A 17,414-nucleotide genomic window follows, 5' to 3' on the forward strand; every position below is an offset into this window, starting at 1 on the left:
AGGAAAAAAAAAATCACTGAGTCATATTAATCAATGCAGAAAAAGCATTTGACAAGTTGAGTCATTCATCATAAAAATCTCAGAAAAACAGAAATTAGAGCAAAACTTTAACTCGATGAAGCATCTACAAAAAACTTATAGCTAACATTAAGACTAAATGGTTTTTCCCTTAAGAGGGGAACAAGGCATGGATGTCCACTCTCACTAATCTTACTCAACATAGAGCTGGAAGTTCTTGCCAAGGCAATATATCAAGAAAAGGAGATAAAAGGCATGCATAATGGAAAGGAAGAAATTAAATTGTCCCTATTTGAAGATATGATTGTCTACATAGAAAATCACAGGGAATCTACCAAAAAATTTCCTATAACTAGTAAGTGAGTTCAACAAGGTCACAGAATATAAAATAAACATTAAAAAAAAACTGTATTTCTAGATACTAGCAACAAGTACATGGATACCAAAATTAAATACATAATACCATTTACAATCACTCAAAAAAAGCACTAAATACTTAGGTATATCTAGTAAAATATGTGCTAGATTTATATGTTGAAAACTACACAACACTGATGAAAGAAATCAAAGATCTAAGTAAGTGGAGCTGGAAGATACAACACAGTAAAGAGGTTAATCTCTCCAAACTGATAACACAGTTTAATGCAATTCCTAACAGGATGTTTTCCCACGTTAGACAAAATACTCTAAAATTTATATGGAAAGGCAAAGAAATCAGAATATCTAAAACAACTTTGAAAATGAAGAATAAGAAGCAGTTCCTCAAAGCTATCTGGAAGGCTGTCTCCCAAGCAACAGTCCTCAGTAAGGTCTTCAAATAAAACTCAGACACAGACACACACACAGAAAATGAAGAATAAAGGAGGAACGAATCTGCCCAACCTCAAGACTTAAAGAGCTACAGTCATTGAGACAGAGGGATCAACATGCAGAACAATGGAATAGGAAACCTAGAAATACACTGACACAAATATGCTCAAGTGAATTTTTAGAAAGATGAAAGGCAATTCAATGGAGGAAAGATAGCCTCTCAACTGAACATACTTTGGCCAAAAAAAAGAACCTCAACCTACATCTCACCTTTTATATAAAAACTGACTCAAAATGGATCATACGTATTTAAATGTAGTAAGTAAAACTATACAACTTTTATTAAAAGGAAAAACACAGATGAAAATCCGTGAGATCTAGGACTAGGCAAAGAGTTCTGAGACTTGACACCAAAAGCATAATCCATAAAAGGAAAAATTAATAAACTGGATTCCATCAGAATTAAATGCTTTGGCTTTGCAAGATTGTTAAGAAAAGGAAAAGAAAAGCTAAGGACTGGGAGAAAATATTTGCAGACTACAAATCTGATAGGCTTGCCAGAGTAGTGGTTGCCAGGCACTAAGGAAGGGCAGGAATGAAGGGTGTGGGTATGGCTATAAAATAACAACAATGAGGGAGTGTTGTAGGAACAGAAATGTTTCGTATCTTAACTGTCAATATCATTGTTGCGATATTGTACTACAATTCTGCAAGATCTTTCCACTGGGGAAAACTATACAGGATATAAGGGATCTCTCTGTATTACTTCTTCCAACTGCATGTTGAGTCTCCAATTATCTCAAAATACGAAGTTTAATTAAAAAAAATTTTAAGGCAACAGTAATAAGCAGTCATGATCAGTTACCACATGGTAACTTATGCAAACTATCTAAGCCTCAAACACACTCATTACCTATTTATTTATTTTAATTATTAAATATTAACTTGGCTTTTCTACTGTAAATGTAAATGCTTTAAAAGAAGACAGTGATGTTTCCAGAGCTACTGATAAAAATGATTACATCTTCAAGCAAAATCTACATAGTTCCACAGTGCTGACTTGTCTTAAAATCTCAGAACTTAAGAATTCAGGTGGTATTCATGCCCTGACAAAAAGCCAGAATTTTCTTAACCAACAGAGAAATTACTAACAAACCAATGAATAATTAATGTGCACCTTCGACTTGCCACACACTGCTCTGGAAGGTTCCCTTCCATATTCTTCATCTCTGACACTGCGATTGCACACGACTCTAGAAGGTATGCACTGGAAGCTCACCCAGCTACTGTGACAAGTCCAACTGGAATAATTCCGTGTCACCCACTGTGACCTTGGTTAAGTCTCCTAAGTTCTAACTCACTGATACAAAAATTTATTTGGAATATATTACTTGTTTCTCACCACCACAAGTTTCCAACTTCCTCAATAATCACTCTAAGTTTAGAGCAAGAAGAAATGTTCAGACAAAGCCTGTTCAAAAGGGTTTTCCAACTACAGCATTTGGTCTCCAATTACATACTCATCACTCTTTCTTTTTCTAATTTCTGAAATTCACTATTACAGTAGATTTTCTTAAAGTTTATGTTCTTACAAATGATTTGTTCATGGCACGTTTCACTTCATCAGAACCATCTGAATAGATCTGCTGAAATAATTTGTTTAAAGCTGCATCTCCCTCCAACTTCTCATTCTTTTCTTCTTCTTTGATCTCACCAACCAGTTTATCCCAATTTCTTGTATAATGAGATGATGATGGATATAGATTCTTTACATCTATGGAGTAAAAAAAGACAGAAATGATTAATCAAGCATTGATTATGTCAAGAACACGGTAAACATTGTGACCATGAATATACAACATCTTAGCAAATAGTTTTAAGTCAATGAATTTCATGTTTGTAATAAATGTCTTTCTGATTTATACATCGATAATTAAGAAAACTGAATCATTATGAAATTAGCATCATGTAAAATCTGGAAATTTGTAAATCTGTAAAATTTGAGCAAAATAACTCAAAGTGTAAACTTCTGGTACATTATGTAAAATTAGATTAAAAACCAGATCCTTCATGTTAATAGTAAAAGAAACTGAGTGAGAAGCATACAGGAACTTCTATGTTTACAGAAAAGTTGCAAAGATAGTACTAAAAATTCTAAAAATAGTAACTTTTTAAAAAAGATGCTTCATTCAGAAATTTCTCTAAACAATTTTTTTCTGGTCAGGATGGCAGAATAGTAGGACCACAAGCTCACCTCCTCTCATGAACACATCAAAACCACAACTGACTGCTAAACAACCATCGACAAAAAAGACTGGAATCTGCCAAAAAAGATCTTCTAAACAAATTTTTAATAAATGCTAAATATCTGGCTTCTTCTGAGGTGCTTACATTTTTCAGAGTAGAAATAAACTAAAAATAATGGCATGCCATTTGACAGTAAGTTAAGACTTCATCCTCTCCCCAAGATAAAAATACTAGATTACTTCAATAGGAGATAACAATAAAGAATTCTTGAATGTTGAAAAATACTACTTGAGATGATCTAGAGTTCAATGTCCACGTCACGCCAATGTCCACATCACGCACACACAGAAAATAGTAACATTTGTAGGGCACACTAGGATAAATAAAGGCTGCTTGCAGCCAGGAAGGCAACCAGCCCAGGGGCTCAGGGCACTGCCAAGGCTGCCCCAAAGACCAAAGGAATCAAGATCTTGGCACACAAATAATTAAAAATTACTCAGGTTACCTGAGAACTAAAAGCAGTTTTGTTCACTATTTAATGGAAATATAATGTAAGCCACAAACGTGAGTTACATATATAATTTAAAAATTTCTAGTAGCCGTATTACTAAAAGAATCAGGTGAAATGCATCCTAATATTTTATTTAGCCTAATATATCCAAAATAGTATTTCAACATGAAATCAAAATAATATTAAGATATTGTATATTCTTTTTTTATCCTAAATCTTCAAAATCTGGTGTGTATTTTACGTTTAGAGCACATCTCAATCCAGACTAGTTATATTCCACGTGGTCAGCAGGTACACGTGGCTAGCAGCTACTACACTGGACAGTAACAGCTATGGAGCTTTTTAAAAAAAAGATTCAAAATGTCCCTACAAATATATTAGGACACATTAATGCTAGTCTCAGTGCCCCTCTTTCACTACTGCCTCTCCATATATCCCTTTTCTCAAAATAGTTGAGAAATTACTGATTGCTCATTCTGTTCTTCCATCCTTTCTTCTCACCTGTAGACCAACTCTCTCCCTGCCCATCCCCCCTCCCCAACAAAACAAAACCACAACACACCACAGTTTTATTCAGGACAAGAATATTGTTTTCCAAATTTTATCTACCCTTCCTCTACCAGTAATCTCCCCTATCTTCTATACATTTTCACTAGTAGTCAAGAAAACAAAAAAACGCATGCCATGGTAAATTAAGAACCTAGGAAACGTAGGTTTAATTAATCCTAGTGCTGATCCCCAGATGGGAGCACAGTTTTAATCTCCATTTTACAGATAAGAGAGCTGGCCCACACAGGTTAAGCAACCTGCCCTTATCTGCAGTCTCCAGCTTGCAGTACACAAAAATCTGACAGGCACATTAACTCCTTACAAAAAACGTTACAGGTCAGAAGGAACAGCATCTTGAATACCCAAGGTACTGCGTTTAGAAAAAAACTGTAACTATAACACTAAAAAATCTTTATATTTAATATAAGAAAAACATTAACACCTGCACACAGCAGATGAACTACTGAGGAATGGGTAACCTAACTTTCTTGTTCATTCACTGCAATACTGAGTAACTGCAAAGATACTCATGTTGGCAGAAACTTTCCACTGTTAGAAAATGCAGCAACAAGCAGTATCACAGAAGGACCAGACCCGGACTCTGAAGACCTAGGTTTAGTCCTAGACAATGAAAACTGCTAGGTAAGCTTAAGTATGTTGCTTAACCTTTCTGTGCCTGTAATACAGGAAGAACAATACTACTATATAGGGCTGTACTCAGAATTAGGTGAGATACTACATTTAAAGTATTTGTTTCAAAAAACATTTTGAGCTATATAGTTTATATATACATACACACATACATATACATACATATATATATAAAATCTCTGGGAGTCAGCCCCAAGAGGAGCACGTAACATCTTTACTCTATCTTTCACAAGTGGGAAGCATAAACTGAACTAGCTTATATACCAGCTTGAAATATTTCCATTCTTAAAAATTATCTGCAGGTGTCAATCCCCTGGTCTTGCTAATTACACTGTATGTTAGTTACCATATTACCACACAGGAAAGCTGGGTGAAGGGCACACGGGAAGTCTATTATTTCTGCAACCTCTGTGAGAATCTAAAATTATTTAAAAATAAAATTTAAAAATGAATGATCTGTTGGCTAACTTAGTGTTTTCGAAAAGGTGCCACAAGGAAATATAGTTTTCTGTTATAGAAGAAAGTAGTGAAAAATCTAAAAGTAGCTGAAATGCAAATTTACCTCGTTTCAGTCAGAGCATTATCTCTAATCAAAAGGAATCAGAGCATTATCTCTAATCAAAAGGAATCTTCTATCCATTCATTAATGAGACCATTGTTGTAAAATACAGTCTTAGATTATAGTTCTAAGATCATTCTACAGACTAATCATTCCATTAGAAAAACACCTATCTGCCTATTGCATATGCTTAGAACTGACCCCAACATAAAACAGTCGGCCCCTTAAAGGGTTAAGCAGCCATCCTAGCTTTCTACTCTACTTCTAGGCTTGCCTTAGGCTTTCAATGAGCTGTCTGCCTCCACCTCTTAGTAATACAGTGAAATGGGCCAGATACTTTTCTCTGTGAAACCCCGAAATTCCAGGAAGTTAGAGGTGACAATACTAGATGAAACAAAAAGGAATAAATAAAAGGGAAGAGGAGGAAAAGTATCAGCAGAGTAAACTACTAATTCACTTAAAATACAAAAAGCAGCACTAGGAAAGGCCAACACACAAAAACAAACAATCCCAACTAATGTCATAAACTGACACAGTAAACAATACACCTCAATCCCCTCTGGGCTTGTGCTGCCATTCATTTGTATGCTTACAAGTTAGAACCTTCATAAGAAAGGCTACTTGGTATTCATTACAGAGAAACAGCATTACACCCAATGTATCTTATCTTGGGAACATAAATAATGAAAGTAGAAAGAATGCTCATGACTATTTAATTTCAACTATATAACACAGTATGAATGTAAAGCTCATCAAGGCCAGAAAACAAACCTGCTATGAACTGTTTTGGGTGAGGCACATCTCCTTGCCCCTCTAGCTTTTCCCATCTCACAGCCTCTGGCTTTTTCATTTTAATTTCAATCTGGAAGAAACACCAAATAAAATTCATGTTCAATGTAAAATACACAAAACAGTGGAAAAATGCCATTTCCTTAAGTCATCAACATTTTATAAGAATTAGTAGTGTCCTTGAGACAGTTTCCTCAAATTATCCAAAGTTTAATTTGAAGAACTTTGAAACATTCTGTTTCTACTTAAAAGTCACCCTTCAAAACAACATACAGGGGACTATATTTAATATCTTACAGTAAACTATAATGAAAAAGAATATGAAATGGAATATATGTATGTACATGTATGACTGAAACATTATGCTGTGCACCAGAAATTAACATAACATTGTAAACTGACTCTACACTTCAATAAAAAAATATATATACATACACACTATGAACTACAATCATGAGTAGTCTTGAAATCCATATGCTTTTTTCCGCCTAAAGCAGTGTTCTCAACCAGGGGTGATTCTGTCCTCCCTGGGGACATTTGGTAATGACTTGAGATACTGCTGGGTCATCACAACTGAGAGGTGAGGAGAGGCTTAGGGGTGCTGTTAGATATCCTACAACATGCAAGGTAACTCCCCGTGACAAAGAATTATCCAGCCCAAAATATTAACAGTACCCACAACTGAGAAACCCTGTTCTGAAGGAAATACTGTATTTGCATGTACACTGACCTGTTTTAGAGTAGAGAAATTCATTCCATTGTACAAAAATAATACAAGTGAAACTGAAGGCAGTCAACAGTTAGATCCCTTAAACTATAACTTGCTTAATAAATAGTATCCTGTCACCTGCTTTCACTGACTAAGCTTGCTTTAATTGTTCTTGCAAACTGCATACCCTCCAAGTTTCACATAGCTTGGACAATATATCACAAGACTCCTCTAACTACTCCCTAGACATGAAACGTCTCTGACGTATGGGTCGTCATAGTGATGGTAACTGCTTTTCAGGAATATGGAGCTAGTTTTGCCAAGCTCAAACTGGTTAAGACCATTGACAACTCAACTGGGCCTCCTCGAGAGTCTCATGGATGACTTTTTGACATAAGAGGCCCCAAAACTCCACCCTTAGATCATGCTAATGTCGCCATTTTCTGAACGTGCGAACCATGAAAAAGCTTGTAACTCACATATGCCTGCGCAGAGCCCCAATTACTTCACTTTTCCTGCCTCCTACCGTCATTCCCCACACCTCAGACCACCTTGCTACTTCATCCCATAAATAACCCAAGCCCCTGGCCTCTGCAGAGGCAGATCTGAGATATGTTCTCCTGCCTCCTCATTTGGCTGCCTCATGAATAAACCCTTTCTCTTTTGCAAACCTTGGTGCCTCACTGTTTGGCTTGCTGTGTGTTGGGTAAATGAACCTGGTTTGATAACCAAAGTAATGTTAACATTTTTACAATCATTCATTCTATAATTATTAAACACCTACTGTGCACAAGGTGTAGTCTTCAGGGATGCGAGGGATTTTTAAAATATTAAGTGTCCTTGACCATTCAGTAGTATGTGAGATACCTGGAGAAAGTTACTCAACAGGCAAAAAGCTCAGGAGAGATCTCACCTGGCTGTGAGCAGGAAAGGTTTCAGGCACCCTGAAGAGCAATAACTGGAAACCTTTCTACCACCTGCATTTAGGGAAAGAATCCTTAAAAATCTGCATTTAAAAATACTTAAATGAAACCCTAACAGAATCTGCCAATATTTTCAGTCAGATATGAAGTGATGGCATGGAAGGGTTGTGGTCTGAGTACTTCCTTCAGGTGCATACAAATGTAACAAAAAAAAGTCTTTATGGAAGCAAAACATGAAACAAATCTCACTGGAAAAGGGGCAAAAGATTAGTATTTTTAATATAATTTACATGCTTAAATTCTACATAAATAAAAACAGGATCTCCAGAATTCCCTAAAATGAACTATGATAAATTTTTATAAAGTAGAATACTACCAATATTTTCTCATACACAGTATTAACTGAGAGTACTCTGGTAATTTTAAGTTGTCACTGCCAGGATATTTATCAAAAAGAGACAGAAATGTAATAGCTGGCAATGACACAGCAACAGTTACTGAAAAGGACTATTAACTTTATGCTGAATTTAAAACTACATCTTGCTCCTTTAACTTTCACCTCATCTAGAATGCAGACCTCACAAACAGTGTGTACATCAACACCATCCTTAACTAACCTCAGCCACAGGGCACCCTACTTCATACCTCAAATCCCGTGCTAAGCACCGTCTAAAAAAGTGCCTTGTTTCACCTGAAGAGCAGCACGCACTAGCTCTCACATCTACTGAAAACCACTATAACCTATGAACAAATAGATCTTTATAAAGCCAAAATCAAAGCTCTAAGTTAATAACCTGTTTCAACTGAGACACGGTGACCTGAACTTGAAATTATACTTAATCCATTCATTAAAAGAGCTGCACATAATAAACCATTTAAAGCAGCTTTTTTTTTAAAGTTAAAAGGGGAGGAGACTAATTTTCCATGAATTACTTTTTACACCTACTTCACTTTTAATGTTTATATATGCTTTTGAAAATGATTCTGACAGATACTTCTCGAATTATACCAGTCCAATTTCAGATATTTTTATTATGACCATTAATCAGCTATTCTATTTTCATTTTATTCAAAAATAATTTAAAAGTTCACTTTGAATGCTTCTCTCACATGCACAGGGAAGGCTTTCAATGTGCCGTAATATTCCAAAGCAGTATTCACAGACTACTACTAAGAATCCCGGCTGTGCTGGATTGTCAGTTCTCAACATTATGTGTGCTACCGCTCACTTCCAAGGTCTCCTGTGCACAGCAGGGAGTTTAATTTCTTCCAATGGAAGGAACTTTGGATTTAAAGAGAAGCCATTACTCCTACAGGGTCATGGCCCCCATATATCACCTTCTTAAAAGAGGTAAGCAAGTGCCCACTTACTATGGGGATCCATGGGGAAGGAATCTTTCCCACAGACTAGAGAGCTATGCAGTTTACCAGTAAACTTTTTTTCCTGGAAAACGTGAGACCCAACTGTTTCAAGGCTACAGTCATTAAATAAGTGTCCCCTCAACTTTGGAATGTAGCTTTCCCAACATTCTCCCACTCAGCTCTCTGCACATCTAACTGCTGCATTGAAACCCTTTGTCCAATATTAGAATAGCTCATTCAGTCTTCTTGAGGCCAGACTGCACATCTATTATCTTTATTTTTTACAGTCAAATCGTTTCATAGTTTTTAAATGCAGAAGATGGTCATAAATGAAGAGGAACTGAATAATCTTCTCCAAAGTTCTAATAGCTCAGTACAAGTATACTCTGAGCCAGGCACTGTGCCTGTGCATAAGTTCACCACCTCTATTCTTCTTGAAGAAATCAATCAGAAGAGATATTCCCATAAACAAAAAAATTCCAGTATACATTATCTGTAGTGACAGACCTAAGTTTTGGGAAATCTAATTATCTGGAAGGAAGTATGCCAAAATGTCATTGGTAATGAGACTGAGTGATTACTTTCTCAGCTCCCTTATATGTTTCCAAATTTTCTATGATATACATTTATTACTTTCATAACCTCAATAAAAATCTAAATAATCAGGATTAAAAAATAACAGAGAGAAGCAAGATGGAGGAGTAGAAGGACGCTTGTAGCTCACCCTCACCCACAAATACACCAAAACTCACATCTATGGACCTACTCAGCCAACCAGAGCACCTGCCAAACTCCGACAGAACACTGCCCTCTTCGAAAGACAAAGACGCCAAAAATCTGGTAGGAGTAAAGGAAAAATGAAAGAAGAAAAATCAAAACAGTGAGGGACCGGTCCCGCGGGGAGGGAGCGACAAAGGAGAACTGGCGCTCATTCGCTGGGTCTCCCCTCTCCAATGGAGAGGCCAACGGAACGGAGAGGGAGCCTCTGAGGCTCAGATCTGCCCCGAGCACCCCTTGACCGACAGAACTGAATTAAATGGGCACAAAGGGTCTCCGCGACACCCAGCCCGACATGCGAGCCGGCAGCTGGGGCCAGGACAGGCCGCCTGAGCCAGGCAGAGGACTGGAATGGCTGCACTGAGGCAGCGCCGGGGGACTGCAGGGTGCTGCGTGCCATGACTGGGAGGGGATACGGAGCAGAACCACCTCAGTCCCTCATAAATTGCAAAAAAAGCAAAGCAACACGGCTGGTGTGCCCTGGGGGGAGGGGCGCCAAAGCCTTTGTCTCCTCAGACCCACGCCACCATTACTGGCGCTTCTTGTGAGGACAGAGGCGGGGCGCAGCCACAGCCGCCATCTCCTCCTGTGTGCAGCGCCCAGGTAGGGGGCGGGGCTGAGACCTGAATCCACACCCCAGGGCTCTGCAACCTCCTAGGCAGGACTGAGACTTGTTTACAGCTCCAGGCAGATAGGATCTTTCTGCACTGGCACCTCAGAGAACTCATGCTGCCAAGACAAACAAGGAGCTGAGATTTGGCACAGAGTAGGGGCGGGGCTGTTCCACAGTATTCCCCGAGACCGCCTTTGGAGCACCAACCCAAGGCAGAGAGGGCAGCGGCACAGAGCAGCTGAGCAACCGGCGCTGGGAGAGGGCGGGTGGCCAACCGCCTTCCTGGCAGGAAGGCAGCACCTGACCACAGTGCTGGGAGGGGGCGCGATCCGCCCACCTGCCTCACCCGGGCGCAGCATCTGACTGCAGCATTGGGAGGGGGAGTGACCCACCTGCCCACCGGGTAAGAGCTCAGCACCTGACCCAGTGTTGGGAGGGGGCACGATCTGCTAGCTGACAACCACTGGGAGCAACACAGACGACGGCACCAACACAGGGCCTCTGGAAACAGCAAGCTGAGTTCCCGGAACAGGGCGAAGACACAAAGAACTCTCAGTAAAATCATTAAGAGCACACCATCTCCAGGAGAACTAGATAACTGATACTCCTTAAGCGACAGTGCCAGAGAGATATGAGAAACATGAATAAGCAGAAGAACCAATCCCAATTAAAAGATCAAGAGAAATCCCCTGAAAGCATGATCAAGGAAATAGACATTGACGGCCTACTAGATCAAGATTTCAAAAAAGGAGTGATCAAAGCACTGAAGGAACTAAAAGAAAGTGTTTAGAGATATAAAATATGTCAAAAATGAAATAGAAGCTATAAAGAAGAACCAAGTAGAAATCGTAAACTCATTGGCTGAGATGAGAGCTGACCTAAAGGCTGTACAAAGCAGGCTAGATAATGCAGAGGAACAAATAAGTGACCTAGAAGACAGGACAACAGAAAGCACCCAATCAGAACAGCTGAGAGAAAAACAAGTAAAAAACAATGAAAACAATATAAGGGACCTATGGGATAATATAAAGAATGCGAATCTACACATAATAGGGGTTCCAGAAGGGGAAGAAAGAACAAAGGGGATTAAAAAGGTATTGGAAGAAATCATGACTGAAAACTTCCCAAACCTAAAGGAAATAGATATCCAAGTACAGGAAGCTCAGAGGGTCCCAAATAGGAAGAACCCAAACAGACTCACACCAAGACATATCATAATCAAGATGGCCAGAGTCAAGGATAAATAATCCTAAAGGCAGCAAGAGAACAACAAAGAGTAAGTTACAAGGGAACCCCCATAAGGCTCTCAGCTGATTTCTCTACACAAACACTACAGGCCAGAAGGGAGAGGTAAGATATACTCAAAGTCCTGAATGAAAAAAAGATGCAGCCTAGGATACTCTATCCAGCAAGGCTATCCTTTAGAATAGAAAGAGAGATAAAGATCTTCACAGACAAGCAAAAACTAAAAGAGTTTAGCAACACTAAACCCATGCTAAAAGAAATATTGACAGGTCTACTCTAAATAGAAAAGAAGCAGGATGCTACAAAAATGAGAAACTCATAACTAGAAAGGAGATAACTGCCATGAGTTACAAAAAGAATAAATTCAAAATTGTAAAAGAAGACATCTAAATCATTAAGAGTGGGAGAGGGAAGCAAGGAAAGCCACTGTGGAAAACAGTATGGAGATTCATCAAAAGACTAGGAATAGACTTACCATATGACCCAGGAATCCAGCTCCTGGGCATAAATCCAGAAGGAACCCTACTTCAAAATGACACCTGCACCCCAATGTTCATAGCAGCACTATTTACAACAGCCAAGACATGGAAACAGCCTAAATGTCCATCAACAAATGACTGAATAAAGAAGATGTGATATATTTATACAATGGAATACTATTCAGCCACAAAAACTGACATTTGCAGCAACATGGATGTTCCTGGAGAATGTCATTCTAAGTGAAGTAAGCCAGAAAGAGAAAGAGAAAGAAAAATACCATATGAGATCGCTCATATGAGGAATCTAAAAAAACAAAACAAAACATAAATACAAAACAGAAACAGACTCACAGACGTAGAACACAAACTTGTGGTTGCCAAGGGGGGGGAGGGTGGGAAGGGACAGACTGGGATTTTAAAATTGTAGAATAGATAAACAAGATTATACTGTATAGCACAGGGAAATATACACAAGATCTCATGGTAGCTCATAGTGAAAAAAAAATATGACAATGAATATATATATGTTCATGTATAACTGAAAAATTGCGCTCTACACTAGAATTTGACACAACATTGTAAAATGACTATTACTCGATAAAAAATGTAAAAAAAAAGAAATAGAAATAACATTTATTGAGTACTTATTACATACCCTATGTACTAAGTGCTTCATATATATCCTCTCACTTAACAGAAAAACCCTTTAAGAGAAGAAAAGCATACATATTTTAGAGATGACAGAGCCAAGAAATAGAATAACTTGCTGGAAGGGTCTTTTACTGCTAGAAGTTTTACTCATTTTATAACCTCAGAAATAAGTAGAGGCTGAGAACAAGTCAAAAACAATCAGTTGTGTAATTTTAGAAAGAAAAGAGTCACAAACGGGTGTCACTTGTTGGATGTATGACTAATCTCACTGAGCTTCAGTTTCTCCTGTGAAATGGAATTAAGAGGGAAGGGCTACCTCTCTTAGGGTTATGAGGATTAAATGAAACCACGCATGAAAAAAACACAGCATATGTGGGCTGTTATCAATACCTTCATCATTTTTACAATTAGCTAAAAAATCTGAGCAAATTATTTCACATCTATGGGTTCAGTTTCCATATCTGTAAAAAGGTAATAACAATACCTACACCATGCTATAAACGTGAGGATTACATGGGATAACACACAGCAATCAAAACAGTTACTACAACTTTCCAAAGGTCAAACAATACGTCACTGGCTAAACAAGCTACAGTAAATGTATGTGATGAGGTATTTGCTATAAAACATTTAAGGGCATGAAAAAATATCCATAATGCATTGCTAAGTCTAACAAGACAGGTACAGATAGCATGGACAGTAAAATCCTTTTCTTTCAAAAAATATGAATATACATAACAGAAAAGGAGGCAAGAATACACTCCAAGACTTACAATCTGTGAATATCAGCAACTAGTCAGTTATTTAAAAAAAAACCAAAAAACTATTACCACCACCCCTATATCAAAAAACATAACAAACCAATAATCCAAACCCCTCCCCAACATCTGTGTGTTTACAAAAGCCAAAGCATCCTGCCCAGACACCTCCAACCCCATGATGTTATAATTAGGATTCTTCTATGAATATTAAGAAAAGAAATTCTCTCTGAAATTCTTGAATTTTAGTGGGTTAATAAGGGAGAAGGGAGCTATTTGTCTCTAAGACACATATTTTTATTTCCCACAATTCCAGTTAAAAGTCTTCACATTTTATATTGATGTAATACAGAAAAATTACTTCGACTTAAAACAGGAACACAGTATTTCCACAAGGGTAAATTTACTCCAAAGGATTTTGAGAATTCTAATTTTTTCTTAGAGGGAGTGAATATTAATCTTTAAAATGAATATTTCACAACATAGCTGTTACTGAAGTTATAATTCTGTGACTGTGATGAGAGAATATTGTCATGAAATTAACAACATGTAACAAAAGAAACATTACAGTTTCTTAATAAAGAAAATGGATTAATACGCAGATATGAAAGTTAGTATTCAGTAGAAGATAGAAGTAAGTATCACAGTTACTGAAAAAACATGAATTCTGACCAGTATAACTGAAAAATTGTGCTCTACACTGGAAATTGACACAACATTGTAAACTGACTATAACCCAATTAAAACAACAACAACAACAACAACAACAACAACAACAACATGAATTCTGACCAGGAAAAACAGATACTACATTGTGAAATATTTAGTTAAGAAATGTTGTTTCTATAATTTAAGGGTCTTATCTCTATTTTCATTGGAAACTATATTTCACTTGAATTAGTAACATTTAACCAATGGTTATATGTAAATATGCAACATTCGTTCAACCTTGAAAGTGGGGAAGAAAACAGGATTCTCAAAAAGCAAAGAAACAGCCCTTTTAAACGACAGATTTTACAGACTCTCTCATTTCAAGTAGATTTTCTAGCAAAATGCACTCCTTTTTCAATCCACATAAATGATTCAAGACACCTGCATACATATGAAAAGCAAATTACTATTTCTCCCTTTTAGTGGCATTACTAAATAAGCCTCAGTAACTCAGAGAAAGATTTTATTTTCAGTATTCTAACACTGTCTCCCTCTGCTGTACCAAAAAAGGATTCAAAACTTTCACATTTCCCTTAAGATATAATTAAGTACAATTCTTTCCATTTGTTTCCTGTAAAACACAGCTTAAAAACTGGTAGTTTAACAAAGTAATATATATTACTTTGGGCTAGGACAAGAAAAATAATCATTCTCCAGGAATACATCCTTCAAATCTAAATTCTTTAATCCAGAACTTAGAAAAACCTACACAAAGAATTTAAGTAAAGTTCTGCTTTATGGAAGTAAATGTATTCCTTTTGGGCCAGGTTGAACAATTTAGTAACTTGTGAACTTGGGGAAACCACTTAAAAGTCCATAAGCCTCAGCTTCTTTTTACTTATAAAACTAAGAATGAAAATATTAACACTCTACCACCTTCAGAAGGCTATCAGAATTCAATTTAAATCCATTCTCTGAACAATCACTCAGCACCAATTCACTACACACAGTGCACAGTGCTAGGCTGCCAAATTGAACAAATGGAAACTATTCATACTTGAAAATTATTCACCGCTTTTAAAGTTAACTGGGCATCCTGTACTTTATCCAGCAACCCTGCCTGGAGCACATACAGAGACACAAATATGACATGCTTCTTATCCTCAAAAGACTTACTAAAAGCGAGGGAAATAAAACATATATAAACAAACTACTATACAGGGAAGGAAAGTGGTTATGTAGCATTTAAAAAAGGAGAAAGGGGCAAAAAAGGCGAATTGGGAATACAGTAAGAAGGGCTGGGGAATGGTCAGAATCAACAAGCACTCACAAAATTCAAAGGAGGATGAAGAGCAAGATATGACAATGTTTAGGTTCATCCTCGATTCCAGCCACACAGAACTGTGTGTTCACCAAACACACTCTTCTTCCATTATACGAGGTGGCTCAGTAACACAGGTTTTAAAGTTATTCGCCACCTATTCACACAAATCAGTTTACATTTAAATTACTTCCAAAAGACAGGCATTAACAACTTCTCACTAGAAAGATGCCAAACTCATAATTTTCTGACTTGATTCCCTCTAAAATCTGGCTATAGTTTTGTTCTTGATTACTTTACCCAGTATTATTTTATTAAACAAACTACACTGTGTGGATGGGGCCAGTAAGACTAAAATGTTCCTAAGATATTATCCTTTTTCTCAATTCCTATTGTCCAAGCAACTGTTTCCTATCTCTGCCTCCTAAGTAAATAGTTTTGTACTCGGTACTCTTCAAATAGATAAATGGATGGACCATTTTTAGCTCGATGCAGAAGCTACTGCTTCTTTCCTTTGCATTTCCTGCTCTCCCCTCTGCAGATGTCCCCTTCTTCCTGCAGGTCCAGCTACCACACTTCAGGACACAAGCCAACCCTGATTCTATGATAGGAAAATTCACACAATTAGACTCTATAGTTAAATAACATACTATGTCGTAGGGAATGTGTATAAAAAAGGTGTAGTATTGACACAACACTGTAAAATGATTATAAATCAATAAAAAATGTTTAAAAAAAAAGGTGCAGTAATGGGAAAAAATCTATTTGTATCATTCTTTTTTAAGATAACTCATTGTATTCATCATACAATCTTACAGATGAAAGGACTTCAGAGCTCACAGTCCATTTCATTTTTGACAATTTTGTCCTATAAATCATGTGTGACTAGTCTAAATTCACAGGGCAAGCAAAGAACCAGTCAGATTTTTCTGATTTTCAGTTCAGCATTTTTCCTACCAAATTACACTTCTACCTACTCCTACTACATCTTTTGATTGGTAGGTGATATATTCCCTGATTTTTAATTCTATTGCATGTTTTACTTCTTTTTGAAAATATAAAATCTAGAAGTTAATAGTTACTCAAACTGTAATTTACATTATTCATTAACCCTCCCATAACAAAGTAATCTAAAATTCAGCTTAACTGAAAAACAGAAGAACAGATTCAGCAGTTCGTATTTTTACTGCATAAGGAAGTATAAGAAGAGTATTTGTACATCAACACAGGTCAAACTGACAAGTTCAAGTCATGAGACGCTGTCAACAAACGTTAAAAAAGACGCTGATCATTACATCTTTTGTGAAAATCTCTTTACTGAGAAGTATTACACCTATCTTAATAAGCATACAAACTCTGCTGAGGTTAAGCAGATTCTTATACTCCTTTGTCCTAGAATTTGAAGAGGTGGAAAAACTATTATCCAAAAATCACTGCTCTTAAAGATATGTGGCTGAAAGGATCTATTAAGTTTATAATCACAGGGATAATCAGTTGACCAAGCTTTCTATATTTTGAAAAGATTACTACTGACAGCCCTTTTCCATTGTCTTACCTTTGTTGAAAGCACTTTAAATGTGCTCTGTTCCGGTATTACAGGATGAAGAAGTGTCAGCTTCAGATTGTAATCCTCTCCAGAAGGAAGTTTCACCACAGCAGACAACTAATGAACACAAAATTAGGAGCACTTTTTAAAAATTTATTTAACGAAGGGTAGAACACTTGAACTGAATCTTATTACAGAACTTCAATCTGCTGATAATTTTTAAAACATAACATGGAATATCAGAC

General features: G+C 37.0%; 1 protein-coding gene across 1 annotated transcript in view; it reads right to left on the reverse strand.

Moving 5' to 3' along the window:
* SUGT1 (SGT1 homolog, MIS12 kinetochore complex assembly cochaperone) overlaps positions 1–17,414 on the reverse strand; it is a 37,646-nt gene that overhangs the window by 5,366 nt on the left and 14,866 nt on the right. Inside the window, exons 10-12 of the mRNA XM_032496035.1 lie at positions 17,179–17,286; positions 6,117–6,207; positions 2,421–2,602 (exon numbers count right to left, since the gene is read on the reverse strand). Coding sequence (XP_032351926.1) covers positions 2,421–2,602; positions 6,117–6,207; positions 17,179–17,286 — 381 coding nt within the window. The remainder of the gene's footprint in view (positions 1–2,420; positions 2,603–6,116; positions 6,208–17,178; positions 17,287–17,414) is intronic.

The sequence above is a fragment of the Camelus ferus genome, chromosome 14 (assembly GCF_009834535.1).
Source record: "Camelus ferus isolate YT-003-E chromosome 14, BCGSAC_Cfer_1.0, whole genome shotgun sequence".
Taxonomy (NCBI): domain Eukaryota; kingdom Metazoa; phylum Chordata; class Mammalia; order Artiodactyla; family Camelidae; genus Camelus; species Camelus ferus.